We start from the raw sequence: 15,043 nt of genomic DNA, 5'->3' as shown, positions 1-15,043 counted from the left end.
CTTGGTGATTTCTTTCCTTGGTGCGTATCTTTATCCAGGGAGCTGGACGCTTCCTCTAGTGCGGTCTCCATTACCGCCGTGGGTCCTCAAATTGGTGTCGTCAGTTATCCAGGAATCTTTCTTTGAAAATATCGGGAGGTTCCACTGCTTACATTGTCTCAGAAGGTGGCCTTTTTGGTGGCTATTACTTCTGCCTGCAGGGTGTCGGAGCTGGCGGCCTTATCTTGTTGTTCACCTTACCTGTTGTTTTACAGAACTAAGTTAGTTCTTCGTCCCTGTCCGTTGTTCCTTCCAAAGGTCGTCTCTGATTTCCATTTGTATGAAGCCATTGTGTTGCCTTCCCTATGTCCCAAGCCTAAACATCCTAAGGAAATTGCGCTGCATTCCCTGGATGTGGTTCGAGCAATCGGGGTGTACCTGGCAGCTACAGAGTCTTTAAGGGAGTCAAACTCACTATTTATACTCCCGGATGGACCTCGAAAAGGGTTGGCCGCTTCTGCTGCGACCATTTCTATATGGATCAGACAGACAGTGATTCAGGCCTATTCAATTAGGGGTCATGTTCCTCCTGTCTCTGTTAAGGCACACTCTACTCGGGGCGCTTAGTGCCTCCTGGGCCTTCGGTCATCAGGGATCAGTGATGCAGGTTCGCAGGCGGCCACCTGGTCGTCTGTGCACACTTTCACAAAGTTTTAAAAAAATGGATGTATTGGCATCTGCGGATGCTTCTTTTGGCCACAAGGTTTTGCAGGCTGCTGTTTAGAGGGTCTGGTCCTCTTTGAGGGTGTATTGTATTTTTCAGATGAGCTCCAGTTGTTACGGTTGTGCTTCATGTTATCTGGTTGGCTGTGGTTAACCTTAGGAATTTTTTTCTGCTGTTTTCCCACCCCTCATGTTTGACACTGCTTTGGGACATCCCAGTGGTTAAGAAGAATTAGGAGCTGTGTCCACCAATGAATGAAAGGAAAATGGGATTTTTGACTTACCGTAAAATCTATTTCTCTGATGTTCATTAATGGACACAGCACCCACCCCTCTGTGGAGTTGGCTTTCTTCTGACACTGCTTGTAACAAAACTGAGTGTCTATAGCTGAATGCTGGTGTATACCCCCTGGGACTGCCCAAAGGCATAGTCAAGCTTTTTCCTGCCTAGTGTCCTACTCCTGTAGGGGGTAGTATAACCCAGTGGTTAGGATTAGGAAGAATCAGGAGCTGTGTCCATCAATGAACATCAGAGAAATGGATTTTACGGTAAGTCAAAAATCACATTTTTCAAGACCTCTGCTATTGTCTTGTTATTGATGCTGTCAATCAACTTCATGGCCACATCCTGATGGCAGCCCATTCTTTCAAAATCAATGCTTGGAGTTTGTCAGAATTTGTGGGGTTTTTCTTGTTCCCCCACCTCTTGAGAATTGACCACAAGTTCTCATGGGATGAAGGTCTGGGAAGCTTCCTGGCCATGGACCCAAAATTTTGATGTTTTGTTCCCCATGCCACTTACTTGGAGCAAGTTGCTCCATCATGCTGGAAAAGGCATTGTTCCTCATCAAACTGTTCTTGGATGGTTGGGAGAAGTTGCTCTTGGAGGATGTTTTTGGGATGTTTGTTTATTCATGGCTGTGTTCTTGGCTGAGAAGCAGTCCCACACATAAATGGTCTCAAGACGCTTCACTGTTGGCATGACACAGGACTGATGGTAGCGCTTACCTTTTCTTCCCTGGACAAGGTTTTTTCCGGTCCTGGTACTTGCTGAAATTTCTTGGGCGCCCTGAAGCCTTTTTCACAAATGCAGTGTTTGGGATTAAGTTAATTTTCATGGCAAAGAGGGACTTTGCAATTCATCTGATCACGCTTCATAACATTCTGAAGTATATGCAAATTGCCATTTAAAAAAAGGAAGGCAGCAGACTTTGTGAAAATGTATATTTTGGTAATTCTCAAAACCTTTGGCCATGGCTGTATACAATGTGAATAGATCAACCACCACCAACATCAAGGAAGCTTACCGCCTATTGGGTCAACACAGGCAGTGGTTTATATACAGTACACCTGGTAGGGAAGGGAAGAAGGTGGTTGAAATCTCTCCTGCCACTTTCCACTCTGTTCTCCATACCCCAGAATTTTCCACATCCACCAGCAATAGGAACAACTCAATAAGGTATCCACTGAGTTACAATAAGACATGGTTAAAATCCAGAGGAAAAAGACAAAAAACCTCCACATGCAACAATTCTTTGTCATTCCGTGCATGTATGTATGTGTGTGGAGAAATAGCACGTCAAGCCTCTCCATGGGCCATGAGGCGCTTGCGTACCTCCTTGCTTGCTCTATCAAACCTCCATTATAGTTACGGAGGAAATACTTAATTGCCACAGTGCCAAATTGACCCGAATGACAAACAAAAAATATATAGAAAACATTTATATAAAGTATTAGGTAGAATTGATGTAGAATGAATACAATAAAAGTAAAAAAATATTAAACTTTTTTACTTTCATTGTATTTGTATTTGCTGTTCGTGAGAGAGGCTTAAATAGTTTGAGTTCCATTTTCAGATACCGGAAGTTCGGCGGTAAAGGTGGTGTATGCCATGCACGCTTTACATCGAAAGCGAGGCTTGATACTAAGACACCAACGCCATTTTGGTGAGGTTTGCGGTGTGCGCCTCGCTTCCAAAGTGGGGGTTGGTACTCACGCACCAACGCCATTTTGTCCGCCAGTTGCTGGTGAGATATTGTTTTATACTTATGTCCAGCGGTATCACAGGTAACCTGTCTTAATTGGGGTCACGTTCTTTTTATATAGGCAATGACAAAGAATGGTTGCATACCCCAGATGATGTCTTGTTAGACGAAACATGTCAGGTCAAGCTCCATTTGTGCCCTTGCGTTCCATGTTGCCTACAGAATACCATATTGAAAGCTCTTTTATCTACCTAATTGTAAGTGTTCTTAACCTTTTAACTAAACACTTTACTGTATCGTTTTACACTATGTGGAGGTTTTTTTGTCTTTTTCCTCTGGATAGTCATTCATTGAGCGTAACTGGAAAAGATTTTATCAATGTCTTATTGTGACTCGGTGGATTCCTTATTGAGTTATTATGTGGAGTATTCCAGGGTGTGGAGAACAGAGTGGAAAGTGGTGGGAGAGATTTCAAACACCTTCTTCCCTTCCATACCAGGTGTATATACACCACTGCCTGTGTTGACCCAATATGCGTAAGCCAATCTGGATCCATTTGCTCCGGTAAGCCTCCTTGTCGATGTCGGTGGTTTTTGATCTATTCACATTGTTTTCAATATTCACTTGGATCACATATTGAATATTCACGCCTCCACATTAGTTTGGACTTTTGATTTGTGAGTTTTCTTCTTCTATTTTTTCTCTTTTTTATTACTTAATTTTAATAGGGTCACGGTACACTCAATATGTACCATTTACTAAATTGCAATTCACTGCATCATATGTATTATGTTTCATTACTTTTTATAGTTATACTATGTTTTTTTGTGGTGATAAGTTATTGATATTTATTGTCAGTTATTCATTATTATCCTGCTATTTATGCACATTTATTTCTCAATCACTAGAGATATCCTAGATATAATAGCGCCACACTATTTGTTTCCATTTTGTACACAGATTGTCTTCTGCTGTGCTGGCTGCTCACTTATCATCTTATAAGGTTATTAGCGCAGTATTATTTGGGTTTTTGTATACAAGGCTGTATACATCTTTGTCACAGGGAATTGATAACAGATGCAAGTCTTTCAATATGGGGAGGAGTGTTCCAGTCCCTCACTGTCAAGGGAATATGTCACTTGTGGAATCCAAGCTCCCCATCAAAATCCTAGAGCTCAGAGCAGTTTGGATGTCTCTGCAACACCAGACCCCTCTTTAACAGGGACACCAAATCATTGTGCAATCAGACAATGCCACAGCTGTGGCTTTCATCAATCACTGTGGGGGCACCAGGAGTCTGGCAGCCTTGAAAGAAACAAACTAGAAAATCTCATGGATAGAAACTCACTGCCTGATCTCTCTGCAATCCACATCCCACTAGCCTTGGATGCCTTGGTAGTTTCCTGGTCTCAGTTCAGGATAATCTACTCCTTCCCTCCAGTGGGAGAGTGTATTAGAGCTGTAAAGAATGGCACTTGTGCTACAGCACCATGACTGTTTATCCTTATCTGAAGAAGAGCCTCACAATATTGACATTTTTTTTATTAAAGATTGTCAAGATATTGGACCTGTGTTGTTCTTCATACATACTGTATATTGCTATTTTTTTAAGCTAACCAAGGGGGATACATGAGTTTATGAGTAACACATTTGTCTTTTCTTCTTCTAGGTTGTATCTGGCGGGGTTGCCAGTAATGGATATATTCGTAAAATGCTGCAAAATTTAACAGATGGAATGGGAATGTCATTGTTCTGTCCACCTCCACACCTCTGCACAGACAATGGTGTCATGATTGCTTGGTGAGAAAAAGTTTTGATATAATTTTTAGAATCAGAATTAGAAATTAGAAAGCCACAGGGTCCTGAACATTAAACTTAAAGCGGAGTTCCAGCCTCGGGGGTCAATTTTAGCTAAAAATACCCCCGGGACAGTGAGGGCTAGTACATTCCATAATTGGATAGCCTTTGAACTGTCCCGGGTCGCACTTACCTGTAAGAAGAAATAGTTACCTTGAAAAGTTCTTCTCCAGCGCTGCCATCTCTGGTGTGGGCAGCTAAAGCCACAGCGTCCCTCTTCGTGTCCTCTTCCGTGACGTCTGAGTCCCACAATGCACTGCACCAGCCCCGCTCGTCCCTTCCGGTGCAGGCACGGCATCCCTGCACAGCTTCTGGGCATGCCGGAACTGATTTTGAGGCCGGAACTCTGCTTTAAGTTACTTTCTTTTCATATCTCTTACCAAAAAAATGTCTGTCACATTTTTACCCTTATGGTGCTATGTTTTTAACCTTTTCACTGGCAGACGTTTAGTGCAGTTACACTGTTATATTGGATATGTTGGCTTTTCCTAGCCCCTCTCTATCTCCTATATTTACCTGTTACTGCTCTACCAAGAACTTTGCTGTATACCTTGCTTGGCACTACACATCCTTCTCTTTACACTTTTTACTTTTGGATCAAACTCCTTCCACACATGTGTGCAGCAATTTCTGTTTAATCCCAGTGAGAATTTCTACTTTTCTTGTCCCAATGGAGTAGATTGTGGCATGCATACACATGGATATTAACACACTGATAAAGAATTTGAAGAAAACGCTACACAGCAATCTCAATAAATTAGGAGACCGGTAAATATAACACATGGAAAGAAAGGGAGCTGTGGATGGCTATTGTAGACAAACAAGTTTAACTGCATGTACGTATGTGTATATTATGTGTGCATATGGGTTTAATAAAACTTATTTTTTTTATATATATATATAAAAAGATTACCATACCTTACAATGGGCAGATGTTTTTTTTTTCTTCATAATTTTTTTTTTTTTTCCATAAATGTACCTTTTGTAAATTACAGCCAGAATTTTTTTCCCCGAGACCACAGTACTTGGTTTTATAATGATTGTGGTCTAGGTGTTGTGTTGCATTACATACTGATGGATACAGATCATACTGACATTTTGTAACTATAGATGGATACTGTAACCTTAGAAATCTCTATTTTTTTACCTTATTTCTTATACTGTTCACTGATTCCTTTCTTTGTTAGGAATGGTATTGAAAGGTTGCGTGTTGGTGCTGGGATTCTAAATGATGCGTTTGACATTCGTTATGAGCCTAGGTAAGACTCACAAAGCACAAACTATCAGTAAAAGATAGCATACACTTAGAATTACTTTAGGTATCATTCCTCCCTCAGTTATTCAAATTTTTTTATATACATGTACAGTATAGTGAAAGGATTACCTCCTTTATTGATAAAGGGCAGCAATTCTTCTATAAGTCACAAACATTTTGAGGAGATTTTGACATTTCTGTCACAAACGGCAAAAAAACACTTTATTAAAGTACTCGTTGTGGCTTATTTAGTACAATACCTAACTACTGTTAGCAGCTGAATTGCAAGCAAAAGTCACATACTATATGGTAAGTCTAATTTAACAATTAAATAAGTAAAAAAAAAAAAAAGATTTTTAAAAATCTACTATTAAATTATGTACCAATAACTTTATAAATGGAGGCTGTTGTGGAAGCTTATATTACATTTTAATGATTGGTTTACATATACTTTATTCACATTTTATTTACCGGCTACAGTAAACCCCCCTCCATCTCGGGGTTACATTCCAGACCCACCCGTTTATAAGTGAATATCCGCAAAATAGAAATACCCTATTCAAATACACTCTAGGCATGTTTTTATAACTGTCACTGTACTTTTAAAAGCATTTTAAGGTCTTTAAACACACTTTTAAAACAATAGAAAAACATTTAAACACATAAAGGATGCTGACAGACAGAGCAAGAGCAATGGAAAACACAAAAATATTTAATTAACAATGATTTAATTCGTAAAATAATATAAATAGGTCTTACAGAAAAAAAACGCAAAATACCGGGACCACGAAAACTGAACCGCGATATAACGGGGGTTTACTGTAATTATTGTCAATTTGGCTGCAAGGAAGTGAACTTTATTTGAAACTTATGTGATAACGTTTGCTACCTAAAAAGTGAGTGCACTTCCAGACAAAGTGCCCCTATTTTTATGCCGCTGCACCCTCAGAAAATTAGTTCCACCCTCCCCTTCCATAGATGCATACTTACCAAGATCCGACACCCATGGTCTTTATGGATTGTTTACATCCTGCTCTGCAAGTCCCCTGTCTTCTGCCCTCATCTGTGCAGTAGAGCCCCATAGAAGTCTCCTGGACAGAGGGATGCTGGGAGTATATATAAAATGTAATCTGTCTACCTGAAAGCGATTTTCAGCTATAGATAGAGCCTGGCAGGCTGAGTCAGTTGTTGATTAGCCAAAAGCTGTATCTCCATGCTATAGCTCCTCTGTTCCCCCTTCTGTTTTGGGTTTAATTGTGCTGCATTCTCCTTAACAAAATAAACAAAAATGTCAACAATTAGAATGGCTTATAATGGCCACAGCAGGTCTGCAAACCCAGAAACTCCAATGCAGTGACTTTACAAGTAGAAGTTAGATGGTTTAACTTGAGCAAAGCTGAAATGTTTATTGGGTACTGACTGGAAGATATCAAATAAAGTTTTTCAAAAGATATTTAGAATTTAAGAATTTATTTTTGGTTCATTGAGGGGCACAGGAATTCACAGATTGCCAGGTTATACTGCCTTCTATAGGAGGATTGGACATTGGCAAACAAAACCTGGGCGCCAGCCCAGGATAACCCCTCCTATTCCAATCATGTTTTTGGAGGATGTATGTTTTTTTTTTTTTTTTTTCTCTTTCTCTAGCTCTGCTGAGAAAAGTCAAACCTTTTTCACTAGCTTTTTTTTTTTTAAGCCAAGATTCCTGCTATGCAGCTGCTGATCTGGCATGTTGTTCTGCCTTTTGGATTTAATCATATTTGAATAAGGTGGATCAGGTTGGAGTGCTATCATCCAGGATTTCTTTTATATCTAGTGTGCAGCCTACAAGCTGGCTGAGCACGCTTCCGAACAGCTGTGTGAGGTGCTGATAGTGTGTTGTTAGCATCTTTATCCACAGAGACTGTCTGATGCTGAGACTTTTTCCTCTGTGATGGACAAACCTGCATTTGAGGAGACAGTCTTTTGCCATTACTCCCAAACTTAGACAATCTCTGCTCTTATTTATGTTGTACACATCACATTAAAACTTGAGGTACAACCTGTAGTCTCTAAAAGAGCTGTTCCCAGTTAAGGCTCCTTTGGAGGTCTTATGATCACCAAAACATTTCTAGTGCAACCACAGTTTGAAGTCTTCTTTTTTGGAGACTGAAAAAACCTCCAAACGTCTGCCAGCCTTGTACCCATTTGAGGAGAACATTGTTAAAAAGTGGGCTGTCCCCTCTGTGCTGCTGGAAGTATCCAGTCTTAGTGTTTACCATCCCAGTAGAGAATGCACCTATCTTTAAGGATCCCACCAACAAGCGACTGGAGGCCCTTTCAAGAATCTCTTTATACACTGCAATCTTATTTGGTCATGACATTAATTTGGCAAAGTCTAGCTGAGTGTTCAAAGGCCATTAGAAGGAGCCGGATCACTTTTATGTGTTGATTGGTGGAGTTCATATAAAAAGCGGTTGCTCTGTATGCCATTCGAGGGATGTGTCTTTAGGGCCGCCCTTGATAGCTCTTCTAGGAGTGAGGTGGATTTCACCATTGGCAAGAGTACCTACAGTGGGGAAAATAATTATTTGATCCCCTGCAGATTTTGTAAGTTTGCTCACTTACAAAGATATGAAGGGTCTATATTTTTTATCACAAGTGTATTTTAAGTGATTGAGCCAGAATATCAGCCAAGAATCCAGAATAAACACGTAAAACAAATGTTATAAATTGATTTGCACTTCAGTGAGAAAAATAAGTATTTGATCCCCAAATAAAAACATAACTTCCTACTTAGTGGAGAAACCCTTGTTGGCAAGCACAAAGGTAAGACGTTTCTTGGTAGTTGGTTACCAGGTTTGCACACATCTCAGGAGGGATTTTGGTGCACTCTTCTTTACGGATCTTTTCTAAAGCCTTAAGGTTTCTTAGCTGTCACTTGGAAACTCGAAGTTTCAGCTCCTTCCATAAATTTGCTATAGGATTAAGACCTAGAGACTGACTAGGCTACTCCATGACCTTAATGTGCTTCTTGAACCACTCCTTTGTTGCCTTGTCTGTATGTTTTGGGTCATTGTCATGTTGCAAGACCCATCCATGACCCATCTTCAGTGTTCTGGCTGCCGGTAGAAGGTTCTCATCCAAGATTTTACAATACATGGCCCCATCTATTGGCCCCTCAATGCGGCAAGGTAGGTCTGTACCTTTAGCAGAGAAACGGCCCCAAACCGTAATGTTTCCACCTCTGTGCTGGACTGTAGGGATGGTGTTCTTAGGGTCATAGTCTCATTTTTCTTCCTCCAAACACGGCAAGGCATTAATGCCAAAGAGCAAAATTTTGGTCTCATCTGACCACAGCGCTTTCTCTGAATAATTTAGATATTCATTGGCATGACTGTACATGTGCCCTCTTGACGAGGGGGACTTGCTGTGTTTGGAGGAAAAAAAATGCTGGGACTGTTTCTCTGCTAAAGGAACAGAACGACTTTGCCACATTGAGGGGCCAATGGATGGGGCCTTGTACTGTAAAATCTTGGATGGGAACCTTCTTCCCTCAGCCAGAACACTGAAGATGGGTCATGGATGGGTCTTCCAGCATGACAATGACCCAAAACATACCACCAAGGTAACAAAGGAGTATCTCAAGAAGAAGCACATTAACGTCATGGAGTGGCCTAGCCAGTCTCCAGACCTTGGTCCTATAGAAAATTTATGGAGAGAGATGAAACTTAAAGTTGCCAAGCAACAGCCAAGAAACCTTTAGGATTTAGAGAAGATCTGTAAAGAAGAGTGGACCAAAATCCCTCCTGAGACGTGTGCAAACCTGGTAACCAACTACAAGAGACGTCTTACCCCTGTTTTGCTAACAAGGGTTTCTCCACCAGGTACGAAGTCATGTTTTTCTTGGGGATCAAATACTTATTTTACTCACTGAACTGTAGCTCAATAAATAACACTTATGTGTTTTTTATGGATTTATGGTTGATATTCTGTCTCCATCATTTAAAAAAAAATCCTATGATAAAATTTATAGAGCCTTCATTTCTTTGTAAGGGGGCAAACTTACAAAATCTGCAAGGGGTCATATAATTTTCCCCACTGTATCTTTCTCAGCAAAAGAAGCCTAGGGCTCATTCTGGGAAGACCCACACATCAAGGGAGACCAAGATGAATCCTTTTTAGTACTCCCAGATCTCAACTTCCAAAGCCAAATCCAAGTCTGCCACCAAGCCCACTCACACATTCTGGCCTTCTTAGTCCCCCAAATCCTTGGATGGATCGTCTTCATTATAGTGGTGTGCCCCCACTTTCAAAAGTGGGAGTATTTGTTAGCCTTTACAGACACTTTGACAGCCAGCACCTCAGATGCTTAGGTGCAGGAGGTGGTTTCCAGTGGCTACAAGAGTTTCACTCCCAGACCCCTCCCTGGTTCATTTCTTCCAACCTGCCAGTATTACTACACAGATTAGCTGATCTCCCTGGTGGGTCTTTTGGAGAAGGGCATCATTGCTCTAGTCCCTGTTCCTGGTATTCTACTCCAAATTGTTCAGTCCTAAAACCAAAATGGAGCATGTGCCCCATCTTGACTCTTAAGGCCCTAAAGGTGTTCATTCGGGACCAGAAATTTAATGTGTAATCTATCAGGCCTGCCCTCTGTAGGCATCAAGGATGCATATCTGCATGCCTTCATATAGCAATTCCTTTACTCTGTGCCCTCTGCACTTTTAATTTGTGGTCCTGCCATTCAGATTTTCCACTGCAGATATTCACTAAAGTGCTGCCCCTTTGTTAGCCTAACTGCGCTCACAGGACATCTGCATTGTAAAATACAGTATACAAATGTCCTCCTGGTGAGGGAATATTGAGCACTAGTTCTGGTGGACAACATAGCCCTGACTGACCAGACTCTACAGAGGTTTGCCTGGGTTCTGAATCCGTGCTAAGTCTGTGCTGGAATTGACTTATCTCTTGGAATATCTAGGTTTAATCCTGGGCACAGCTCAAGCCAGAGTTTTCCTTCATCAGGAGAAATTTCAAACTTTGCTCTCAAACTTTTCAGTCATTCAACTCTTCACTTCTGCATGAGTCCTGGGGCTGGTGGTACCCTTCTTCAAGGCAGTTTTCATGTTCCACACCAGACCACTACAGTACGACACCCTGTCATCATGCGAAAAGTCGGTCCAGTCCAGGCAAATTTGTTGTACCTGGTGCTTGGTGGCTCTGGAGTCAAGGAAGTAATTCCTTCTGATCTTCTGGAAGATCCTCATGAAGGATGCCAGGCTAGAGAGAAGCCCCATACCGCTGCTGTTTCCAGGTAGGGTGTCTGCTAATCCAGTAGTTTGATGGGGATTTTTTTACTATAGTGATTAGAGGCTGGTGGGTGACAGGAGGAATGATTTTATCCTGGAGTGAGGCTTTAATGGCATGGCTCTTGAAGCTTGGGTTCTGAGGGACAGCGGCATCTCTGAATTATTAATTCCCACAATGCTGAAATCTAGGAAGTCTACCTCTATCAAGGTCTATTATGAAAAGATTTGGCTGGTGTAAGACAGAAGAATCTCTCTGGGAGAAATCTTGGCCCTTCTGCAGATAGTTCTGGACAAGCATCTGGCCCCTAACACCAAGGGTCAGGTCTCCATGCTTGCGATCCTCTTCCAGAAACCTCTTGCTTATAATTCTTTGTAAAGGGTGTCTGCCATGTGCCCACCTAACTGTGGGATCTGAATTTAGTTCTCTTTGCTCTTCATAAGTTGCCTTTTGAAATGATGAGGGATATTCCCCTCTTCACTCTTACTATCTTGTTTCTTGTTGCCATCACCTCTGTAAGGTGAGTGTCTTAACTGGTCGCCTTATCCTGTAAAAAAAAAACCCTTTCTGATGTTGCACAAAGACAAGGTGGAGTTGAGGCCTAGAACTAACTTCCTACATGATAGTTGTGACCTTTCACTTCAACCAGGACATCACTCTTCTGTCCCTCTGCCTGTCTATATTTCATAAGAAGTTTTCCCTCCATTGCCTAGACATAGTTTGTGTTGTGTAAGTGTATCTTGCAGCCACTGTGTCCATTTAAAAATACTTTTTTTTGTCATTCCTGATAGTCCCTGTGTTTCGTCACTTTAGGGAGTCTCCAAACAAGACCTTTTCAGATTCCAGTCCAGAGTCCAAATTGATGAAATAAAAGGTGTTTATTCACTTCAGTGGAGAGGATACAATACACAGAAACTCACTTCATGTGAGCTGTGTGAAAGAGGAAGCATCTTCTACCTAACAAGCATGAGACTAAGCAATTTATAATCATGAATATGCATAAGGTCTGGGCGTATAGTTATAGTCCAATCAAAGTCCATTTCTTCCTAATAGCAAGCTAATAGTTAAGTGGGTGTTAACATCATGTGATTGATAGAAAAAAGAGAACCAAAAAGTAGTTTGAGGTTACAGTTGTTGGTTCAAACTAGTTCTGACCACAAAGTCTATTCTTTGTTCAAACAGTAAGGTAGGTGTTTGATTTCATCAGGCGTTGAATGTCGTCACAGGGTCAAACTTTGTTTCCTATGAAAAGAAAAGCAAGTGCATATAAGCTCTTAAAAGTGGCAGTATATATACTCCTACAGTATATGTACTATAGAACTCAACCTTATTAGACCCCTGTATTTTTACTCACCTCTATGTGAGAACCACCTTCTTCCACTATTTCTTTGTGGCTTAGAAAAACTATCTTTCAAGCCCATTGTCTTAAAGTTTGGGTTCTACCCTTTACTTAGTCAAGGTAAATTCACTAGGTCTGAAAGTGCCTTGGGTGTTTCTCATTGTCATATTTCCAAAGATGCCTGTTCTGCTGTTTTTAACACTTTCCAAGTTTTACTAGGTGGTAGTTCAGTCCTTATCTGCTGCCGTTCCAGATGTAAGGTCCTTAAGGCTGCTCTTTTCCAGTTTCGGCCAAGTTCCTTTGTGGGCCTGTTGGCATTTTTGTTTGCTGTTTCCCATCCCTCAGTTGGGCAGCTAAGGACATCCTGACCATCTCTGAATTCCTGTGTCCTTCAATGGACAAGGAAGAAGAAAAAAAAAAGTTTTACTCATCGTAAAATCCTTTTCTGGGAGTCCATTGAAGGACACAGATCCCATACCTCTGTTTATGGTGGTGTTATTGCTTTGCCACAAAATGTATACATGCTTGGGAGTAGGAGGTTTATCCTCGGCTGATCCACAGTTTGTTTTTGTTTTAAGTGTCCAGCCCTACTGTAGGTGGCAGTATAACCCTACAGTCTCTGAATTCCTGTGTTTCTTGATTGACCACAAGGAAAAGTTTACAGCGCTCATAGTTTTTCTTTTCTTTTCATTACAGAGCTCCTCTTGGGACAGACATTTCAGAACAAGTACGGAGAGCTGCAATTAAATTGCCACCTCTTAAAATAAAAAAAAATATATAAAAGCAAGTGGAAAACAGTATCTGAAAATGTGTATCTCATGAAGGTGGACCTCAGTTATGGCTCTAATGGATGCAGTTGATTCAATTAATAGCTGTGTACATAAAGAAAACCATTCTCCTCCACCTACCCATTACCTACACTGGACTATCCACCTGCCCAAAACCTACCCTGGACTTTACAACATCATACATTTTGTGTTCAGTTTACATTTATACAATTTATTACAAATGTCCCTTTTTTTAATGCAGTATTAAAGTTTTAAAACTGTGTGAAGGATTTGCATGTTTTTGAGGCTGTCAGTACTGTGTAATAATTTATTAGCTGAATTATTGCAAGAGCTTGTGCCGGTGGCTGGCATTTGGGCTTGTTTCACTGGCATCAGTTTCATTACTCAGAATCCACTGACAAGTGCATTTGACCTCCAGTTTTTTTATTGATTTGTATGGGAATGCAAAATCTATTTGAAGCTAACAAATGTTTGTTAACACAGGCCCCTAATAGTTATTGTTAGGGGAGAATACAATTTAGGCATGAATAGTAAGGCGCTAATACATATAAATCTGCAGATGGAACTAAAAATTTCATGTATATAGATAGTCCATACATATATATATATATATATATATATATGTCCATATGGTTGTAGCCACAGAAGGAAACAACAAGTCCACTTAAGCAGGGCTGGCCTTCAGGGGGGGGGGGGGGGGGTAGAAGCTGCTTCCCCAAAACATGAAAAGAAACAAAGAAAAGAGGTGCCTCTGAGTGTAGACTGTAAGTAAACATTTATTCCAAAATCAAGAGTAAAACTCACATAGTAGTATTAGTTACAAGCTTTTCAGGTATTCACATTACCCAGGGGATGTCCAGAGGAGTAGGGGCTATGATGCCCGTTCTGGTGCTGTATCATTGCCTGGTGACGCTGGTCAAGCGATCAGTGTGGAATGGAGAGCAGCCGAGACCTAGGGCTGGAATGCAGTATCAACCTCTGCCTTCAGTAGGCTGCGACGCGTTTCGAAGCATGTGCAATAGGTGGAATCTTACAATGCACCCTCCTTTCTCAAGTGAGGAGGAAGCTTTCAATTTTACATACACCAAATACGCCAGCTAGTGGCAAATATACAGTACTACAGTACTCTCCGCTCTCCTGACGGGGGGGATCTGTGCTGGTAATCGGAGCATTGATTGCCAGTGCAGATCCTTGGGGGATGCCCATCCATGCCACCAGGGATGCCAATCTTTCCTCAGGAAGCCTGCCAGTGCCCTCCTCATCAGTGCTGCCCATCATTGCCTTCTATCAGTGCCACCCACCTATGCCCATCAGTGGTGCCTATCAGTGCCCACCAATGCTGCATATCAGTGCTACCTATCAGTGCCCATCAGTGTTGCATATCAGTGCCCATCATTATAGTGCCTCATCATCAGTGCCGGTCAGTGTGGCCTCATCAGTGCAGGAAAAAAACGATTTAATTACAAAATCTTTTTTTTTTCAAACTTTTCAGTCTTTTTTTATTTGTTTAGCAAAAAAGAAAAAAACCTTGTGGTGATAAAATAGCACCAAAAGAAAGCTCTATTTGTGGGGAAAAAATGATATAAATTTGGTTTAGGTACAGTGTCGCAATTGTCTTTTAAAATGCAACAGCGCTAAAAGCTGCAAATTGGCCTGGGCAGGAAGGGGGTGAAAGTGCCCTGTATTGAAGTGGTTAAGAATTAGATTAAAAGCTAATATAACATAAGAAAAGACTATGCAATAATATATTGCCATAAGACGTATTCCTGCATTATTTTTACCCCTATTTCTACAATCAAACAAAAGGTAAAGGATATTAACAAAAAAA

The 15,043-nt window shown here is 41.0% G+C and overlaps 1 protein-coding gene across 2 annotated transcripts in view; it reads left to right on the top strand.

Annotated features, from left to right (window-relative positions):
• The window catches only part of OSGEPL1 (O-sialoglycoprotein endopeptidase like 1), a 28,228-nt gene extending 14,941 nt beyond the window's left edge, over window positions 1–13,287 (top strand). For both annotated transcript variants that reach the window (XM_082261933.1, XM_082261932.1), the window contains exons 5-7: window positions 4,357–4,487; window positions 5,732–5,803; window positions 13,124–13,287. In XM_082261933.1, the coding sequence (XP_082118059.1) occupies window positions 4,357–4,487; window positions 5,732–5,803; window positions 13,124–13,208 (288 nt within the window). In that variant the 3' untranslated portion in view covers window positions 13,209–13,287. The remainder of the gene's footprint in view (window positions 1–4,356; window positions 4,488–5,731; window positions 5,804–13,123) is intronic.
• Window positions 13,288–15,043: the final 1,756 nt, after the last annotated feature.

Source organism: Pelophylax lessonae (genome assembly GCF_965119305.1).
Source record: "Pelophylax lessonae genome assembly, chromosome: 6".
NCBI lineage: Eukaryota > Metazoa > Chordata > Amphibia > Anura > Ranidae > Pelophylax > Pelophylax lessonae.
The sequence above is the reverse complement of the archived record's forward strand: the minus strand, read 5'-3'. Positions and strand labels throughout refer to the sequence as shown.